This window comes from Plectropomus leopardus, chromosome 19, assembly GCF_026936395.1.
Source record: "Plectropomus leopardus strain MGB_pleo_1.0 chromosome 19, ASM2693639v1, whole genome shotgun sequence".
Lineage (NCBI taxonomy): Eukaryota > Metazoa > Chordata > Actinopteri > Perciformes > Serranidae > Plectropomus > Plectropomus leopardus.
The window spans coordinates 10,301,963-10,320,444 of record NC_142194.1 but is presented as its reverse complement, the minus strand read 5'-3'; the positions used below and the strand labels follow the sequence as shown (position 1 = coordinate 10,320,444).

At 39.3% G+C, this 18,482-nt stretch overlaps 1 protein-coding gene across 1 annotated transcript in view; it reads right to left on the bottom strand.

Moving 5' to 3' along the window:
- Positions 1-1,062: 1,062 nt before the first annotated feature.
- Positions 1,063-18,482, bottom strand: part of adam12a (ADAM metallopeptidase domain 12a) — a 105,508-nt gene continuing 88,088 nt past the window's right edge. The window contains exons 13-23 of the mRNA XM_042508543.2: positions 16,713-16,802; positions 15,904-16,099; positions 15,709-15,817; positions 14,852-15,050; positions 12,481-12,558; positions 10,243-10,351; positions 9,752-9,887; positions 8,754-8,868; positions 7,406-7,648; positions 3,297-3,442; positions 1,063-3,209 (exon numbers count right to left, since the gene is read on the bottom strand). Coding sequence (XP_042364477.1) covers positions 3,140-3,209; positions 3,297-3,442; positions 7,406-7,648; positions 8,754-8,868; positions 9,752-9,887; positions 10,243-10,351; positions 12,481-12,558; positions 14,852-15,050; positions 15,709-15,817; positions 15,904-16,099; positions 16,713-16,802 — 1,491 coding nt within the window. The 3' untranslated portion in view covers positions 1,063-3,139. The remainder of the gene's footprint in view (positions 3,210-3,296; positions 3,443-7,405; positions 7,649-8,753; positions 8,869-9,751; positions 9,888-10,242; positions 10,352-12,480; positions 12,559-14,851; positions 15,051-15,708; positions 15,818-15,903; positions 16,100-16,712; positions 16,803-18,482) is intronic.

Sequence of the window (18,482 nt, the reverse complement as noted above, 5' to 3'; positions counted from 1 at the left end):
AATCCTGATAGGCAACAGTAAACACACAATCCTGCACCCGTATTGATTGAAGCAGTATTTGTATCTCTTACTTCAACCTCAGCAAATTGCTTTTAAACAAAGACTCAGACTGCTGAAATGAGCCTCAAATGCCAGTGTTACATTGTTAAAAGCAATTTGAAAATTTGAAAAATACTGCTGTAAAATGTGAAATAACACTTATTAGGGTGTTCAATCTGGTGGCAATTTGGATTAAGCAAAAAAGAAATTTTACCAAAGGCTCTTGATGCAAAGGCTTCTTTTGTGTATAAAAGAAATGGTGGTTTTATCAGTATGAAATCTGTATTCTTACAAAGTAATACTGTTGGAGTGAAGTTACTTTCAAAGCACTTAATAAATACATTTGAAAAGCTCTTTCTTTTTCCATCAAACTACACCCGCCGCATCACACTGCAGGAGGTAAACAGTATCTGACCAAATATCTCTTGAGTTATGGTGTTGAATAATGGTCATAAAAGTGTATTTGCATAACAGTATGATGTCGCAGTGAAGGTTACTATTGACATTTAAATATAAAATGTCATCACTTTATCATTTTGTTCTTTTAGAAATTTGTGTGAAATTTAGTGATAATTAGTATAAATGAATGAGTTATGATTAAAAACTTGTTTTATGAGGTCACAGTGACCTTGACCTTTACAGAAAAAATTCTGAGCAGTTCACTCTGAGTGGATGTTTGTGCCACATTCGAGGAAACTCCCTCAAGGCCATCTTCAGATAATAGGACAGATGCAAAACCACAGTAACCTTGACCTCTGACCACCAAATTCATATCATTTTTTGCAAAGCCTAAGTAGATGTTTGTGCCAAATTTAAGGAAATTCCCCCAAGCCATAACTGAGATATCTGGTTCACGAGAATGAGCCTGATGCAAGGTAACAGTGACCTTTAACCACCAAAATGTTATCACGTCATTATTGAGTCCAAGTGGACGTTTGTGCCGAATTTGAAATTTCCGTCAAGGCGCTCTTGAGATATAGTGTTATATATATCCCGTTGTCACATATATCAATAACGAGAATGTTCTTAAGTGTTTGAAAAACTGTTTTACTAATACTGCATGAGTGTTAAAAATACCATGACTGGACACTGACACGTGTTTTCTTTACATATGATGATGTATCAAACAATCATTATATAAAAAAAGCATTCTCCATTGAAATGTGTTCACCTGTAACACAACATACGAAGAACATCTGGACATACGCACAGGTAACAGGACTCAAACACTGTCTATTAGTACATGGACACGTATGTAGCGCTGAAAAAGCAAAGTAAACAAAGCACTGAATGTAAAACTAGTGCATTATTAAAAAGATAACAGTATCAAAAGTAACAAAAGTCAGTTTTAAGCCATATTTGTGAACGAGAGCTGTAAATGAAATGTTACTCAGTGTGAATGAATATATGCTGCATTGCATTCCAGTAAAACAAAAAGAAGACACTGTTTAACGATTACAAATGATTCATGTAGGATTTTGTATCTGGCATGTTGATTTACGTAAAAAAAAAACTAATCTCCATAGCCAAATTAAAAAGGTACAAAAACTAGAAAATGAATATCTGCCACATAGTTTTGAATGAAACTTCACTTCAGTGACAGAAAGAGATCTAGAAATGTGTCCTTGTCACGTGAGTCTGTCCTTTTCCCATCGCAGAAAAACATGATTTAAAATCCACACATGAACACTGTGGCCAGACACTGGCGGTTTACTTGCGAGCGCCTCCATGACGCCTGCGTGGCTGCAGCTTAAAGAAAGTCCTCAGTGATTTTGTGATTTAATCACAGAGATCACACAGAGTCCTCAGTGTAGGCAGGCACATGGGGAAATACTGAAAAACACACACGACCTTTAGCAGAGCAATATTTCAGAGACGTTTACTCTCTCCGAGGATTGGACGCTTCCTTGATCTCGGCTCATTTTAGATCCGTGTTCAGTTCATACCTCAGTACCCAGATCCCTCAAGTGAGCCTCTTGGGTCTTGTTAATGAAAAAGAAATGGCAAATCAGTGACATTTCACAAATCGACTTGGTACCTTTCCGAAATATAAATGCAGAGGAAACAGACCTGAATTTCAGCTGTCTGTGAAACAAAAAAAAAAACTTCCCCAATTGCAGAACTCTTGCAGTAACACCACTTTTTCTTTTTCTGCAGTTGTTTCAAGCCTCATCAGATTGGCTCAAAGCGGCTACGGAGAGCGTTACCCCGCAAGAAACCCCCCACTGGGTTCCAAATTAACGACAGGGCCCAATCCCCTTTCTTAGTTTTACCCCTTGTTTTTGAGTGTCACTTTGCACCTCTGGACAGAGTTACAAAAAGTAGTCTTTGAAATTTTCCCCAATAAAAATAGCTGTTGAAGACTCTGATACAACATTGGTAGTCGTCAGTGTTGCCAGATGTACGATAATTATGATATTTGTTAAATAATTTTGCCCTCTGTACGAGCAATAATTCCAAATTTGCCATAACGTACGATAATTTGACCACTGTGACACTTAAAACAAGCACTTAGTTTAGTTTACACGTCTCATTTGAACTCATTTCCTGGCTCCACCTTCGAGGGTAAGTGGTTCACGCAAGGGAAATATTGGGATTGGGCCCAAGTATTGTCTGAAGTCATCTGTCATTGCACAAAACTCTTTTTCAACTCTTCCTTTGGCATACAGAACAAACCTGTAATATAAAGGGTTCCCTTCATTAAAACACATTTCACAAAAACATTTCCACAATCAGAATTTCACAGATTGCTTTTTTTTTTCTTCTAAATCTCCCGTCACTCTTCCTTGATAAAGAATCAGTCGATAAGAAATAAAATGGTGAAACTGATTCCAACGACAAATCCAAAAAATTGCTACCGTGTAGTAAAAGTGTCTGGCACAGTGCACTGCGTGGCAATAAATACAGAATATAAATACTTTACATGTACCTGAGCTCAGACTCGTAGCACCATTCAGGGACAGAGCACCAAAGGGACACGGCGCGTCTCCTGATTCAAAACTCAGAGAGGCCGCCACCTTCATGTTTAAGGTTTTCAGAGTTTTCATAGTGCAAAATTCTTTAGTGTCTTAACACAACATTGTCCCTTCCGGCCAAAGTCTCAGCTGCTGTATTTGACGTTGGCGATTATGCAAGGCTTTGGTAGTGTTGGAGGGTGCTTGGGACTGGGTCTAGAGGAGGAAAAAACGTGATGCAAATATGTTAAAACAGTCTCTGAGTGTTGTTAAAAAAGAAATCTGGTAGAGGTTTGAACTCACCTGTTGGGGCGTGGGACAGGGCGAACAGGTCTGGGTAAACCAGGTGCGACAGATGGCCCTTGGACTACAGAGGGAGTTCGAACCAGACGGGAGCTCCTTGGATCGGCAGGAAGGGGTTTCTGAGGAGGACTGGGCTTCTCCAACTCCTGTCAGAGATTGGACACATTAAGATAATACCAGAGAGTCTCCAGCAGGTGGCACTAACAGCTCAGGCCTGTTTGCCGTGTCCTCATCCTTCAGGCATCAGGGCAGCCCTGCCCGTGCATCTTACCAGGAGTGGGACAGTCATGTGGTTTTAATCTTCTGTAGAAGACTGAGATCATGATAAAGTCCTGTTACCTAGCCTCCATCTGGTCTCCATTCACCTCCTCCTCTTCTACTTTGTTGTAGAGAAGTCTCCTCAAACATGACAAAGGAGAGCTCAGACCTCACTCACCGGTCGAATCAGGTCTGCCGATTCAAAGCATCGTCCCTTTGTCAAAGTTAAATTATTAGATGTTTTCATTAAAAACTGTATGCTGCGCTCTGCATATGGACAATGTGACCTCTGATGAGAGATGTCTATCCAGGATCCTAAGAGCTGCCAGCAGGAAAGTCATAACAAGAAAGTGATTAAAACCAGCAACACCTACAGTGGATCAAAGCATTGATCATAAATGAAATCTTTAAGATGGAAAGCATTACTTTTGCTACTAGACTCCAACAGGACAAGTTCTAAAAAAAAGATGGGAAAGTTGGAAGGAGTATATTACACCTGTACGCTCTTCATTTATTTAAAGAGAATTTATTTTCATGTATTTTTGTATTTATCCATTTATTTCTTTAAATTATTTTAACGGTTTTAACACCCTTGTTTGTAAACTGACTAAAGCATCACGAGGACACACCCCAACACTCTGGTTCTCTTTATGAAGTGTACTGTTTAGCTGTAAAATGAGAACGCTGCTCCAGCTGGTCGGTCAGCTATGGCGGCTGGGTCACAATCTTTCTCATTTTACAGCTAAACAGTACACTAAAACATGTCTCTGAGAACATCTGAGGTGAGAAATAGGCAATGCAGTAACAGAATCTTGATTCATTTTCTATCAGCACTGCGTAGTTTGACAGTTTGATCGCAGTTATGGAGCAATGACTGAAATAGAGACTCCCGGCTCGTATTGGTTGTTTTCGTTGACATGCAGTGAGTTATTGCAAATATCATTAGAGGTAGTAGGAGGGACATCATTTTTACCATAGACCGTCTGTCTCAGCACCTCCTTTTCTTTTTAGACAATAGTGACAGCTTCACCACCGACGACTAAAAGTTATTGTAGCTTTTGACGAGCACAAACGTTACTGAGAATAACTTCAACCAAGTGTGTCTAAAAACTAACATCAGGTGAAGCTCTCCCATTGGACAACGCGTCCATGCCCCCAGCAGAGAGTGCTCACTGTGGGAGGAGGGAAAGGCTTTATCAACATCTCAAAGCTGCCAAACAGCTGCTAAAGATACTGTCGGTGGAGCCTGCTGCCAAAAGGCATCACTTTCAGTTTCACACTTTGACATTAAATAGCAGCAGCTGAGAGGGAAAATCTACTTCCTGAAGTCAAAACAGAGCCAAGAGCTGCTGCACTTCACCTGTTATACAGGTGCGTGACAGCCAAGAGCCTCTGTAAAACTAAAAGGAGTTCTGTCTTGAAAATGGCTCTGGGAGGTGGATATTTTTAAGCAAAGTACATAGTGAACTTTTTTAGAGAACAATTATTATTCATGCTGTACTCTGTTAATGTGTTACCAAGACTACTAATGTGCACTGACCCCAATAAATAAACAGTTAAGTAAGAAACATTACGAAAACAAACCTATCAGTGAAAATTGAAGGGGTAATTATGGGAGGCTCTTTATTTAATGCTGATATATTCCATCATATGCTGTCGTAACATTTATTAGCTCCAGAACAGAGTTTGCGTTTTAAAGCCAGACCTCCTCTGTGACCCCTCCATTAATCTGGACAAGACCAGAATGTCATTATCTGTTTAACACACCTCTAATTAGCCTGACACTGGCGTTGCACCGCTTTGACCTCAGCTCCCCCGTGGCGTCATTTTCAGAGCTGCCCTTAAAGGCTTTCTACAGTTAACTCAGGACTTGTTACATGCTGAAACTCATTGCTGATTTGTCTGCCCGCATCTCATTTTTCTTATCTAATTTCTTCTAATTTGTACTTCCTTTAAGGGCTGCAACAAATTATTATTTTTATGAGGGATTCATCTCTGAGTTCTTTTGTTGATTACCAAAAAAATGTCTGAAAATGTCAAAAATCACCGTCGCACTTTCCCCAGATGACATCTTCAGTTTACTTGTTTTATCCAAGAAACACTCCCAAACAAAAAAAACAGCTTACAATGAGGTAAAACAGAAAAAAGCAGCAAATCCAAACATTTGAGAGGCTGTAACTAGTGAAGACTTGCAGTTGCTTTGAAAATGACTTAAAGGTTCAGTGTGTGAGATTTATGGGCATCTAGTGGTGAGGACTGCAGATTGCAACCAGCTGAAACTTCTCCTGGTTAGAATTCTTCTATTTAGGTTTTTATGGGTAGCTGAATTATCCAAAGAGGTGTCTTCATCTCCAAAACAAACAGACAAGGTGATTCAAACCAGTAAAAACACTGAATAAAGCAGAAACATGTTATGAAATTATAGTTTTTGTGACACTGCATCACGGCAGGGCTGCTAATGTCCGCCTGTGTTTAGTTTATATATTCTGGGTTATTGCAGAAACATGGCAGTGTCACATGAAAAACTGTGGATGAGGACCTGCTGCTCATTCTAAGGTAACGATAATGCAACAATTCTTATTCTCAGGAGATTATAGAAAAAACACATACACACATTATATTCTATTCCATTTCTGACAATATATCCCTTAAATCCTACACACTGAACCTTTAAATATATTCATTTAAAGGTGGAGCCCTGCCATGGATTTACATACTTAATACAGTAATCTAATTCCTTTGCCGCATTAAGAATCATACATGTAAAATCATCCTCTCTCTGTATGCATACACACACACTAATTCCAAAACACTTTGTATTAGTATTCATCCTTTTTTTTCTAATTTGTACCTCTGTTCCACTCTGACCATTACGATCAATCTTTCAAGCTGAAGTGTTTTTTTTTATGTATTATTTAATTTCTTATATTTTATTCTATTTTCCCTAAACCATCTAGAAACAATATAGGTAAAAAAATATATTAAAAAGGTAAAATTGTGAATATGGTTGAATAAGTTGCTGATACTGAATTAAAAATGAGTAAAAATATAAAAAACACTTTAAAATTGTGAATATGATTAAATAAGTTGCAGAAACTGAATTAAAAAATGAGTAAAAAATTGAAAAGAAAAAAGACAAAAATTGTGAGTATGATTGAATAAGTTGCTGGAACTGAATTTAAAAAATAAGTAAAATTTTTAAGGACTTAAAACATGTATTGATTATCTTTGATGAAGCCACTGGCTCCCTCAAGCCTCCTTTTGTCTTTCTGTCTCTTGGACCCTCTCTCTCTTTCTCTTTGCCTCACTTGCCCACAGGGTACAAGTCAAACCGGATTAAAGCAAATAAGAGTCTTTGAGAATCACTGAGAGAGAGGGATTTAACACCGGGAACTTCTGGCTTTCTCTTCCGCTCAACTTTGACAGCCTGCGATGCCAGAACTAAACTCCATGGAATACCAGTGGCAGCAAATTTACCACCCTGTGATATTTGGACATAGCTGCTCACTCCACTTGCTGTTTCATCTTCCCTGTCTCCCCTCCCTCTGCAAGTCTGGCTCCGTTTTGATTATTTATGTGCTGGTTTGTACTGTAGAATTGAAGTTTCGCTTGGGTGACGCGAGCTCGCCGGCTAACCTCGTTATTTTACGGGACTGTGCGTAACTGTCAACATTCATATACTTTTATGGGGCGCAAAAGAGCCATGAAAACAGTCAACGTTGTGACACCCGTGTGAAGGTGCAGTGAACGACATCATTTCCCTGGTTTGGTATTATGGGCTGTAGTGGGGAGTAAAAGCTCCCAAGACCGAGCTGAGTAACATCATCAAATAAAAGAGGGAAGTCACTCACCATGACCATCCTGCAGGAGTTATGGCGTGACGTGGTGCGAAATGACGCCCCCCTTGGTGCGACATGGATGTGAGGTGGAGGCAACGGGGGTCTCGGCAGCCCGGGGCCGGGGGAGAGGGACAGGGTGAGAGACAGAGGGACAGGGTGGCTGAGGTGAACCGGAGGGCACTGGGGCAGTCTGCGCAGGCTGTGGGAGGGGTAGGGGGCCGGTGGGAGCACCGCCTCTGGCCCTCGATGAGGAGGCTGCGGAAAGATGAATATCAGATCCAAGAGAGTCAAAATACACTTTGTCTAAGAAGAAGACAGAAGAGAAACCGTCTGCTTCCTATCAGAAACAGCCATGTTAACGTCCTCCTCTTCCTGATGCTGTCAAAGATGAATAAATCAAACGCTCCCTCTTGCCTGCTCACTATCCCCTAACTCCTCTCCAGGTAACCCCTCAAAAGGGGAAGACTGTGCCATATTCTCCTTATTCGCTAAAGAGCCCACACACACTCCCATTGAGACGGATCAGACATAGAATAGAGCCAAAATATGAGTCTGCAGAGTATTTAGAGCTGGAAACATGTAACACACACAAATACACATGTGGCGGTTTAAACGCAGCTCCCAACAACTGGAAAATGACCTCACCTGCACTGTGCTTACATCAAACAGCCTTACATCCTTTCTCCTCTTACCCGTTGACCCCAAATGAAAACCACATGCTGCTAACTGAAAACACCAATCTCCCTGGAAATGCACTACAGCTTGCCTCGCTCGTGCTCGTGCGCCACCCCGCAAGCACAAATGTCACTGCGTGACACGGCTCCTCTTATCCCCGCACCCCCTGACTCGATCGATCACAGGGTCTCTTCCCATTACAAAGCATGTCGGGGCAGTAATGGAGTAGTTAAGGCATAAGTGGCCATGTAGACCCACGAGTCGCTACAGCAGAAATTCCTGCTCCGTCTTGCAATCATCAGCAACAGGATGACTTTGTATCTCAAGCCGCCGCATCAACATTCTTCATGTGAGAAAGGCGCAGATAAATCAATTTCTGCCTTTAACAGGCAGCTGTTAATGACAAGAAACGCGCCGTGAACACAGTGCGCACCGCAGACTCCATTATAACTATCTCCTCCACATGTCCACACGGAGAGGGATGATTTAATTGGATTTGAATGAGCTGCCATTTGTGTGAAAACAACACATCAATCCTTGAGAGAATTATTTGAGCTAACGAAACAGCTGCGGCATTCCTGGAAGAATACAGTGCGGATCATCTGCTGGTGATCCTCTGATTGTTGGACTCAGATACTGCAAAAAGATATGTGTGTGTGTGTGTGTGTGTTTGTGATTTAGTGACCTTGAAGATGGCGGTACTTTGAGGCAGAGGCGGGGCGGGTCGTGACGGAGATGTCGCGCTCAGAGAGGGAGGCTGGCTCGCGGTGGAGGGCCCGCTGATTGCAGCGCTTACTGATCTGGAATTTTAAAAAGGGAAATGATATATCTTTAATTATACACTGTATTATGTTAATCATACATCAGTTACAATGGTAATATATTTTAAATGATTAAATCAAAACAAATTACGCACAGCAATTGGCTACACAGTGTGACCAATTGTAAAAATGTTCCTACTCAGCAGGGTCTGACACCGATTTTTACCATTTAAAAACACATTAAAAATGTTAATGATAAGGGACTGCTTGTCATTTATGAGAGGAGGGAGTGGTGCAGAATTTAAAAAAAGATTTAAGAACTATGGAGGGAGTTATGTTTTATTATTTGGCTTAGGGGAGGAAAATTAAGCTTGAAATGGTCATATTTTGTATTTATTTAAATACCTTCAGAACCCAAAGTGGGTTTGAAAGACATGTTTTCCTGAATAAATACATTTTAAAAAGCCAAATTGGCACCAGCTGGCATAGTGAAAACAGAAATGATCATTTGACTTAAACATTTCCTGCAGTCTTTGACATATCTTGCATTATGAATTAATACTGTGCAATACAGAATATTATGCATTATTGTACATATGCTGATAGTTATTAAATTCAAGTCTCATTTTTTAAATAAATTTTATTCTATGTTTAAGGCTGCACTGAATCACTATAACAGGTGAATTTACCACTGTGTGTGGCTCAATAAAGGTTATCTTCTCTTGTAACTCTGATAACTCAAGCCTCTGTGCTGTCTGCTTGTTGCTTTGGCTCCATTCCTACATTTGGTGTGAACATATGGTTATTAATGGTAGAATGAACAACAAATAAAGAACAAAATTACACCCCAGCAACTTCTCTGATAAGTAAAGCACATGTCCCAAATCACAAAAAACTGAATTATCATGCTCTGCAAAAGCACCTGAGCTTCTCGACCGGGTTCTTTTTACTGGTGAAGAGCAGGCTCAGTAGAGTTTTCCTCTTGATGCAGATGATCAGACCGGCTCCCAGGACAGTGAGGAGCGCCACCAAGATGCCCACCGTCAGACTCCCACTGTCTGCTCAGAAACACACATGGAAATAATCACTCGTCTCAGAGACAAAAGTCCTCTAGTGCTGAAGACGACAGCCAGACTGTATTTGTCAACATTCCTGCAGACTTGATCAATTTTTAATGTTTGAAGTCTGAAATTCTCAGCAAATTTTATGCATCCAAAGGTTTTTTTTAAGCTTTTAAACTCCAGTATTTCCTGCCACAAAATGATGGTTTCCTGCAGAGAAAAAGTTTTAGGACTTGTTGTCATTGATATATTGCTGTTGAAACACACATACATTCCATGCCCAAAACTAAAAACATAACATGACCCCGGCAACAATAAATCAGCCGTTTGATGTACTTGAGTTGCAACTTACTTGTTAATCTGATGGGGCCACTGTCAACACTGCCTCCAAAACCTGCCTTGTCACAGAAGGGAGGCGCCCAGTGAGCCTCGCAGTGACAGTTCTTGTTGTTGTTGCACACCTGAAGTATATTAAAAGGACAATAAAGTGTTAGATGAGCCCAAAAATGCAGTCAACAGCTTGTCTTTTTCACGGTATGTTGGATTATTTGCCAAACACTATGCTCCTTTAAAAGGTAGCTTCAGCATTTTTTAGCCTGGACCCTATTTTCTCATGTTTTTCTTTCTTTTTTTTAATTGAATAACAAAGGCAAGAACTTTTTAAAATCTGACAAGTTGATCTTACTTCAAATAATCTTGGAAAAACAATTGCCTTGAAAAGTAACTATTAAATCGGATTAGTTTTACTCAGAATGTAGCTGTATTTACTTAAATCTGTGAAGTTGTTGCAACTTAAAAATAACAAGTGGAACTACTTTTTTGTCAGCAATGGTAAACCAAGTTAGAGATCGGCGAGTTTTGTTTTGTTAACATGTTTAAGAAAATACAAATATAACTGACTAGTTTGCAACCAGCAGAATATAGATAAATAGCACAGTAAATCTGGTTTACTGAAGCCGCTAAAACTTAGAAAGATTGATTTAATTAATCTTGTCATTTTTAAGTCACCACAACGTTACAAAATTAAGTAAATATAACTTCATTTTAAGTAAACATAACAATTAGATATAAAGTAAACATCACTTACTGCTTGCCTATTGTGTATGTGTTTCATGTTGTTTTAATTGCTATTTCCATCATTTGTGAAATTATTATTTGAAATTATTCCATGTAAATTGACATGAGCACTGATATAATAATATGAGATAAGAAATTCTCTCTTTGGCTCAATAAACAAGGTAAAAGGTGGATTTATTTTCAAATTATTTTATTATTTTATTTATTTATTTGAAACTACTTTAAAAAAATAAAATTCAAATTTGTACTTAAATCTTTAAAAGATTTAAAAGACATTTAAAGATATTTTTTGGGCATTTTTGCCTTTAACTGATGAGACAGCATAAGTAAGTGAGTCACTTTTACACAAAAACATGGGAAAATAGGGTCCAGGTTGAAAAATACTGAAGTTTACCTTTAATATGCAGGGCTACAGAGTGGGAAAAAAATGTCAGTTTACAAAGATATAAATCACAGTGAAGTTTTTTACTTCAAAAATGATTAAATGATTAATCAGTTATCAAAACTATTGTTAATTAATTTTCTGTCTGACTTGTTTCAGCAGACGCCACAGTCAACAGACTCTCTTGATGCAGATGCTCTATGTGCTGCATGGACAGAGTCGATCACCAGCCAGCACTGCTCCACATGGCAAACGTGTCTGGTATAAAAACCAGAACAGACTTTTAGCACATGGTTTTTATCTCTTCCTCTTGTCTGTCTGTCCTGCAGAGTGGAGCAATGGTACAATCTAAGAGGATTCCCCGGCAGGGTAATATGGAGCAGGTGAGGGCCTCTTTCCAAGGAAACATCTTGATCTAATCTGTGCACACAGAGGTCGCTCTGTCTCCTCCAGGAGCAACATCCTTTTATTTCTGCGAGTAAAACAGTCCTTAAGGCTTTATATACACGTCTTAATTGGAACTAGACAAACAAATATGACCGTGTAATATCTGGAGATGCTGCATTTTAAGAGATCATGAAAACTGTTTTCCTTTGATGAAGCTTTACCAGTCGGAGTCAAAGCCTTCGGGGACCTACCAGTGAATTTAAGGGTAATACCGCAAAGCCACATATTTCATCTCAAGCAGGACCACCCGTAGACGTTTGATGGGTGGCATTTTAGAAAAATCCAATATCCAAGCTACACAGCTCAAAGTCAAACTGCGTGTCATTGCTCCTAGCGTTTGACCAAATAAAGCCTGGCCTTAAGATTTCAACACAGTTTTTGGGACAAGGACGACTGCCTGAGACTATGATGAATGGCACTCAAAGCTGAGCATAAATGAAGCCATTATATCTAATTGATTGAACCTTTCAGCATCCAGAATGATTGATTGCAAGGCATGTAATGACTCCCTACGCACCGTATACAGGGCATTTTGAACATACCACAGCCAAAATGAGCTCCTGTGTGACGGAGGAATGGGATTTTAAGAACACAGCTAATCTGGGTGGGGGGCTGGTTTGAGATAGACAGCCATCACATCGGGTCTTTGTATCACCGGAACAGGATGAAAGGCGGCGTACTCACCCCTCGACCGCTGCACTTGGCTGAGCACTCATGCACACCAAAGACACTGACGTTCTGGCACTGACGATTCAGACACATCTGAAGCAGACAAAGACATTAAAAATTGACAATGTGAGCTCAAAGAGCAGATTCAGTATTATTCTCAAGCCTTTAATCTTTCAAGGGGAAAAAAAAAAACACATCCAGCTTTCTATTGCTTTTAATTTGCCACCGCTTCAGCTGTAAAACAGCATAGCATGAAATATATTTAAGTAAACACTGGGATTTTTCACGAATGTATTAAAGCAGCTGTTTAAAGTTGCATGATGTGGACTGTGGATTCCTTAAAGGCACCACGCCTAAATATATCCAGGCTGAATGTGAGGATGAACTCGGCAGCACTGGGTACAGAGAGCAATGCCAGAACCCCTGACAGATGAGGGCAGAGGCTGGATCCTCTCTAAGGGTGGAGGCTCTTGGAGAAGTAAATCACACTAAATGGAGTAACTGTATCATTGAAGTGACCAATGTCTGAATTGATGACCACTGAAGCTGCCAAATAGACTGAATAATGGTAAGTCAATTAAGTGTCTGAGCCTGTGCGAGTCTGAAATGACGAGACGACACACCCTGAAGAAGCTCTTAGAAAGTCTTAGTCATGGCCTGTCACTTCGCATCACTTTTTCCACTCTTATTTCCCAGCATTTGGGCAAATCGTTTATATTGTTTTCACACAGTCTTATGGATATCTACCATGGTTATTAAGCAGTGGTTTGAGGTCTTCAAATATTTCAAGTTACAATGTATGCCACTTTTTCAAGTCTGTCTTAAAACAATTCTCACTCACTCACACACACGCACACGCACACACACACACACACACACACACACACACACACACACACACACACACACACACACACACACACACACACACACACACACACACACACACACACTGAAACAGTTTTTGGTGTATGCATTCTGTCCCTCTTTGTGGCATTATCTCTACTCTGGAGCTCAATAAGAAATTACTGTCTGGAGATACACAAAGAGGGAATTTTGGACTAAAAAGAAGCTTTTAAAGGAATAGATTTGATTGCGAGTATAACGAGGAGGAATGATAACATCGACTAAAGAAAAAGGACACTTGGAAAGCACAAACCTGTAACATGGCCAACAGTCTAGCCTCATTTCCAGCAAGAAGTCTGGTTCGGTTCAGTTCACAGTAGAATGGCTATTTTTGCCTTTTCTTTGGTACTGATACAATGATTCTGGTTCTTACTGTTTTTTGCTCTGTTGAGGTTCCTAGCACCGTCCTCTGATACTAAACTGTGGAGAAACAGCAGAAAGCACTGCACCCTGTTCTTTTCTGTTCTGAAAATGTCAGCATGCAACCCTGTTCTGTGGATAATCGGCGTCGATACAGTGATGCGGCTTTTACTGTCCTGTAGCAACACCGTCTACATGTAAGAGCACTGTCTGCGGTAGGAAACACTGATTGGTTTAGGTACATGTCCATATGGTTACATACTTGTAGAAACACGGCTTATGATATGCAAATATGCAAGCACAACCTCTGTATCTGGAACTATTTTCAGAAAGACACCTGTTCACAATCAGTCAGGATTATTTCTTGTTTACATGAAGCTCAAAGTCCAAATTTTTTCTTACTATCTCTGATATTGCGGAGTCACATATTGATGTATCAGTATAATTGGTTGCATGATATGTGTGCATTTATGTTTTTGCAGCCATATTGCAGATCGAGTAAAAAAAGCTTTACAAGCGTAGTGGCGTGTTACAAATGTGCCTGTTCTCCCAATGAAACTCACTATCCCCGAGTGCTCCGAAACAAATTCTTTCGGTGTGAAGTGTACGAAACCCCATGTGTAGTCTAACAGAGGATTACTGGTACTGTTTTTTTATCTATTTTCTTTTTAATTTTTGGTTCACTGCGTGAAGAACAAAGTTTTCTTCACAAATTCATAGGGTGAATAACTGATATACAAATGATCTTTTTGGTCAAATTTGATCTTAAATCATTTTAAATTATCTTTTATCTTTGCACCTCTGATTAGCACCTTTGCTATCATTAAAGGTGATTTTTATTTTTTTAATAATTTAGTAATTTTACCTTTCATATTTTGTCTCTACTCTTCTATTGTAAATCTGTATCCTTCATTATGTTTTTATATTCTAATGCTCTGTAAAGCTCTTTGAATTGCCCTGTTGTATGAAATGTGCTACATAAATAAAGCTGCCTTGCCTTGCTTGCAGTATTCCTTTAATACTGTATTGAGGTACTTGAGTAAATGTACTCTGTTGAGAGCGATGAGTCAGTTGTGCTCTGGGTTGATTACTGTCTGTATTTAAGTGCCGCAGCTCTCACCAGTCCATCTCCACACTTGGTCCCAGTCAGGACCAGGCCGGGGTCGGGCATGTCATCACCCAAGTAGACATGCGTGCCTCTGCACAGTATCCTCCCTCCATCCTGCATGGGGATGTTTGTTTCTATGGAAACAGCGTTGGTGCCAATTACTGGGCGGTTAGCTCCTCCTTGACACTGGATTTTGCCACATTTAGCATCTCTGTAAACAGGCCAAACAACAGGGAGAATAACAATGTGATAATTGAATAACATGTCACTGTTTCCCAAATGTGTATATGCAATTATTTTTCCATTTCTATGTGTTCCTCTCGCTCTTGCCGTCCAATTAGAGGACGTGCAGAAGAGGCAGCTTGTTTGTGCTGCTTTCAGACCTCAACCTGAGAGATTTTGTCTGCATTTCACCACCGTATAACCTTCAATTAGGACTGTAGCTAATGAGTAATTCCATTGTTTCTCGTGTCAGTTAGATTTTGATGAACGCTTTAATCTTGGAAATGTCAGGAAAATTAGGAGGAAAGTACATCCCGAGCTGCAAAAACCCGGTGGAACATTTTTAAATTGCTTGTTTTATCTGATTATGTCAAATATCCAAAGATACGCAATTTACAATGATAAAAAGAAAATGGGACATGCAGCAAATTCTCACATTTCAGAGGCTGGGACCAATTTTTGGTCTTTAAACAACTAATTCATGAATCAACCGACTGTTTCAGCACTAGTCAATGACATCCATTCCAGTCTCTAGCATATAAACAGTCTTGTCATGTAAGACTGTTTACTTTTATGGCAGAGTAACTACATTATATGCTCTTTAGAGCATCCTGAAACTGACATATAATAAGAACACCGGGTCTTACCGTGCTTCACATTTAGCAAAAGACCCTTTAGAGTCCTTGCCACAGTTGCCATAAGGATCTCCTGCTGAGTTGACCCTTTGGAAACAGATGCCCGGAGCTGGCTTTGCCCCTACAAAACACAACGTAACACATGAAAAAGCTGGCGACCATCACTGGACCATTCAGTGCGAGCCAGCAAAGGGGCCCTCCACCCACCTTGGCCCCACAGTGTGATGCACTGCTGCTCGTGAGTCTGGCAGATGCCGTTGTAACAGTAGCCGTCCACGTTGTGGCAGGCGTGGCCGTCATGCAGGTAGACGTTGGAGGGGCAGTGAGGGCTGGTGCCGGTGCAGAACTCAGGCAGATCGCAGGAGTTACTGGATTCACGACATGGAGTTCCTGCTGGCTTCAGCTGCACTCAGATGTTAACATCAAGCAGCAATCATTAGGACAAAAAACTCAGAGTGAAGCTTCGATAAAATGAGGTGAGCTTTACGTTAAGATGAAAAAACTGTGTCATGGCTGGGTCATCAGTTTACATTAGGGGTCAACAGATTAATGGCCTGTCCGATTATTTGGGACCGATATTTGTCATTTTGCCAATTATCTGTAACTGCCTTTCATTTTAATGATCGTGGATAAAATGTTGAAAAAGTGCAAAGAAGTGCGTCAGCATGGGAGTAACTTTAACTTTGTAAAATCTCAGGATGTTATTTTTATTTATTCATTTTATTCAAATTTTCAATGAACTTTATTAAAAAAAGGTGCTGGGAACTTGCTGTATATAATGTTGAAATTTTCAGTTTTGATGAAAAAATTTGCTAAAGGCATTTAAACAAAGTTTTGTGTTGGAGTTTTTTATATTCCAAATGCTAAATGCTGACAGATAGATTTTCATTTTTGCTGAGGGCATATCGTGTATATCGATTCCAAATATCGGTTATTGGTCTCATTAATTACTAATATTTTGTATCTGTATCGACCCTGAAAAACCAGCATCGGCCGACTCCTGGTTTACATCGTACCTGACAGTCCTGGCAGCACTGTCCGTGTGCACAAACAGCATCCCCCTTCAGAGTGCAGGTGGTAGCATTGCAGCAGGGATTCACACATTCCTTCAAACAGAAAATAATGGAAAAAGAAGGCAGACGGGAAGTAAGTGAGGGGGAACAAAAGTAAAGAAGAATGAATTGAGCACAAAGAGATCATATTTCACCCCAGAGCAAACGCTCAGACTTTGTTATCAGAGGGGATGCAGCCCTCGTAGGACTGTTTACCGTAGAAACCTGGCAGAGGAAAAGAAACAGCAATTTCTAGTTGTCTAAAAACAACGTTTCCATCGGACAGGTCGTACATGTTCACAAAGACCCCTGAAACCATCAGCTGGATGGTGAGGGAAGTAAAAAGTGAGGAGGGGAAGAGAGAAGAGAAGAAGGACAGAGTGCAAAAAAACACAAACAAGCAAAATGTTGCACCATCTGGACAATTTGGCTGATATTAAAAAAATATATATTCTTTTGAATATAAATATCAAGCCATTATGTCAGATATTAAATGACCTTGAAATGAGTAAAAAAGTCTTGATATAACTAATGTAACCTCAGAAATTCAAAATGATGGTTTTGGAAAGTAGACAGTTTTTTTCTTTATTAAAATTTTAAGAAACATTAATAATTTGCAACTATTATGATATGCAAACATAAACGAGAGAAATAAAAACAATGTAATTAACTAAATAAAATGAAATGAAAATATTGCTTTGTAAACATGAATTAAAAATCATAAAAAATAAAATAAACATAAATGAATAATAATAATAATAATAATAATAATAATAATAATAATAATAATAATAATAATAATAATAATAATAACAATAATAATAACAATAATAATAATAATAATAATAATAATAATAATAATAATAATAATAATAATAATAATAATAATAAATACATATAAAACATATATTTAAAAAATTTAAATACTCCTCCTGGAGCTTGTAATCAAAAATGTCAAATTTCAGCTCGCCATATAGTCATTGGCATGCAAGTTCCATCCTGCCTCCAGCAGAGGAGCATATCAATCATCTTTAAATTTACTTAGCTCACCCTGTATACACTTTCCAAGTCTGTATGGTCTAGATAATTAATAAAAGTACCCTATACTTAAAAAAAAAAAATTGATGTTTTTTTTCTCAGAATAGGTTATTTTTTGTCTTTTTACATTTTCCATGATAGCGCTATCATCTGGTTTGTCTGCAACAGACAACGATCTAAAAGGATTTGCTCTTTCGTCCTTATTTTGTGTTCTTTTGGATAACAATCTAATGAGAAAAGGCACCGACGTTATTTGTATTGATAAAATCTCTATTATCATATATTTTGAACTAGACTATAGGAAACACTTCTGCTTTTTTACCTTGGGATGCTGATCTTCTCCAGTGGGTTTTAATGCACAAAAATATTTTCCCTCCTCTCCCCTGACTAATCACACAGCCTCTGTGCAGGTAGGAATAAGCCGTGCAGTGACTCTCGCAGTCGGGAATTAAACCCACACATGCTGCTCTGGCATAGCGTAAGGCTCAAATTATTTCAGAAATTTGCTAGAATCAAGTGTCCCTTTTCTTAATACCGGTGCAGCAGTCGGCTCAAGTCCAACCAGAGAGACACACACACACAGTATCTGTACCATCTCTGTAACATTTCCCATCTCACCGTGTAGGCCCATCTGTTTCATGTTAGCCTTTATCATGAGCCGAGCCCCGCACCAATCAGCAACTCTCTGCCTTTTGA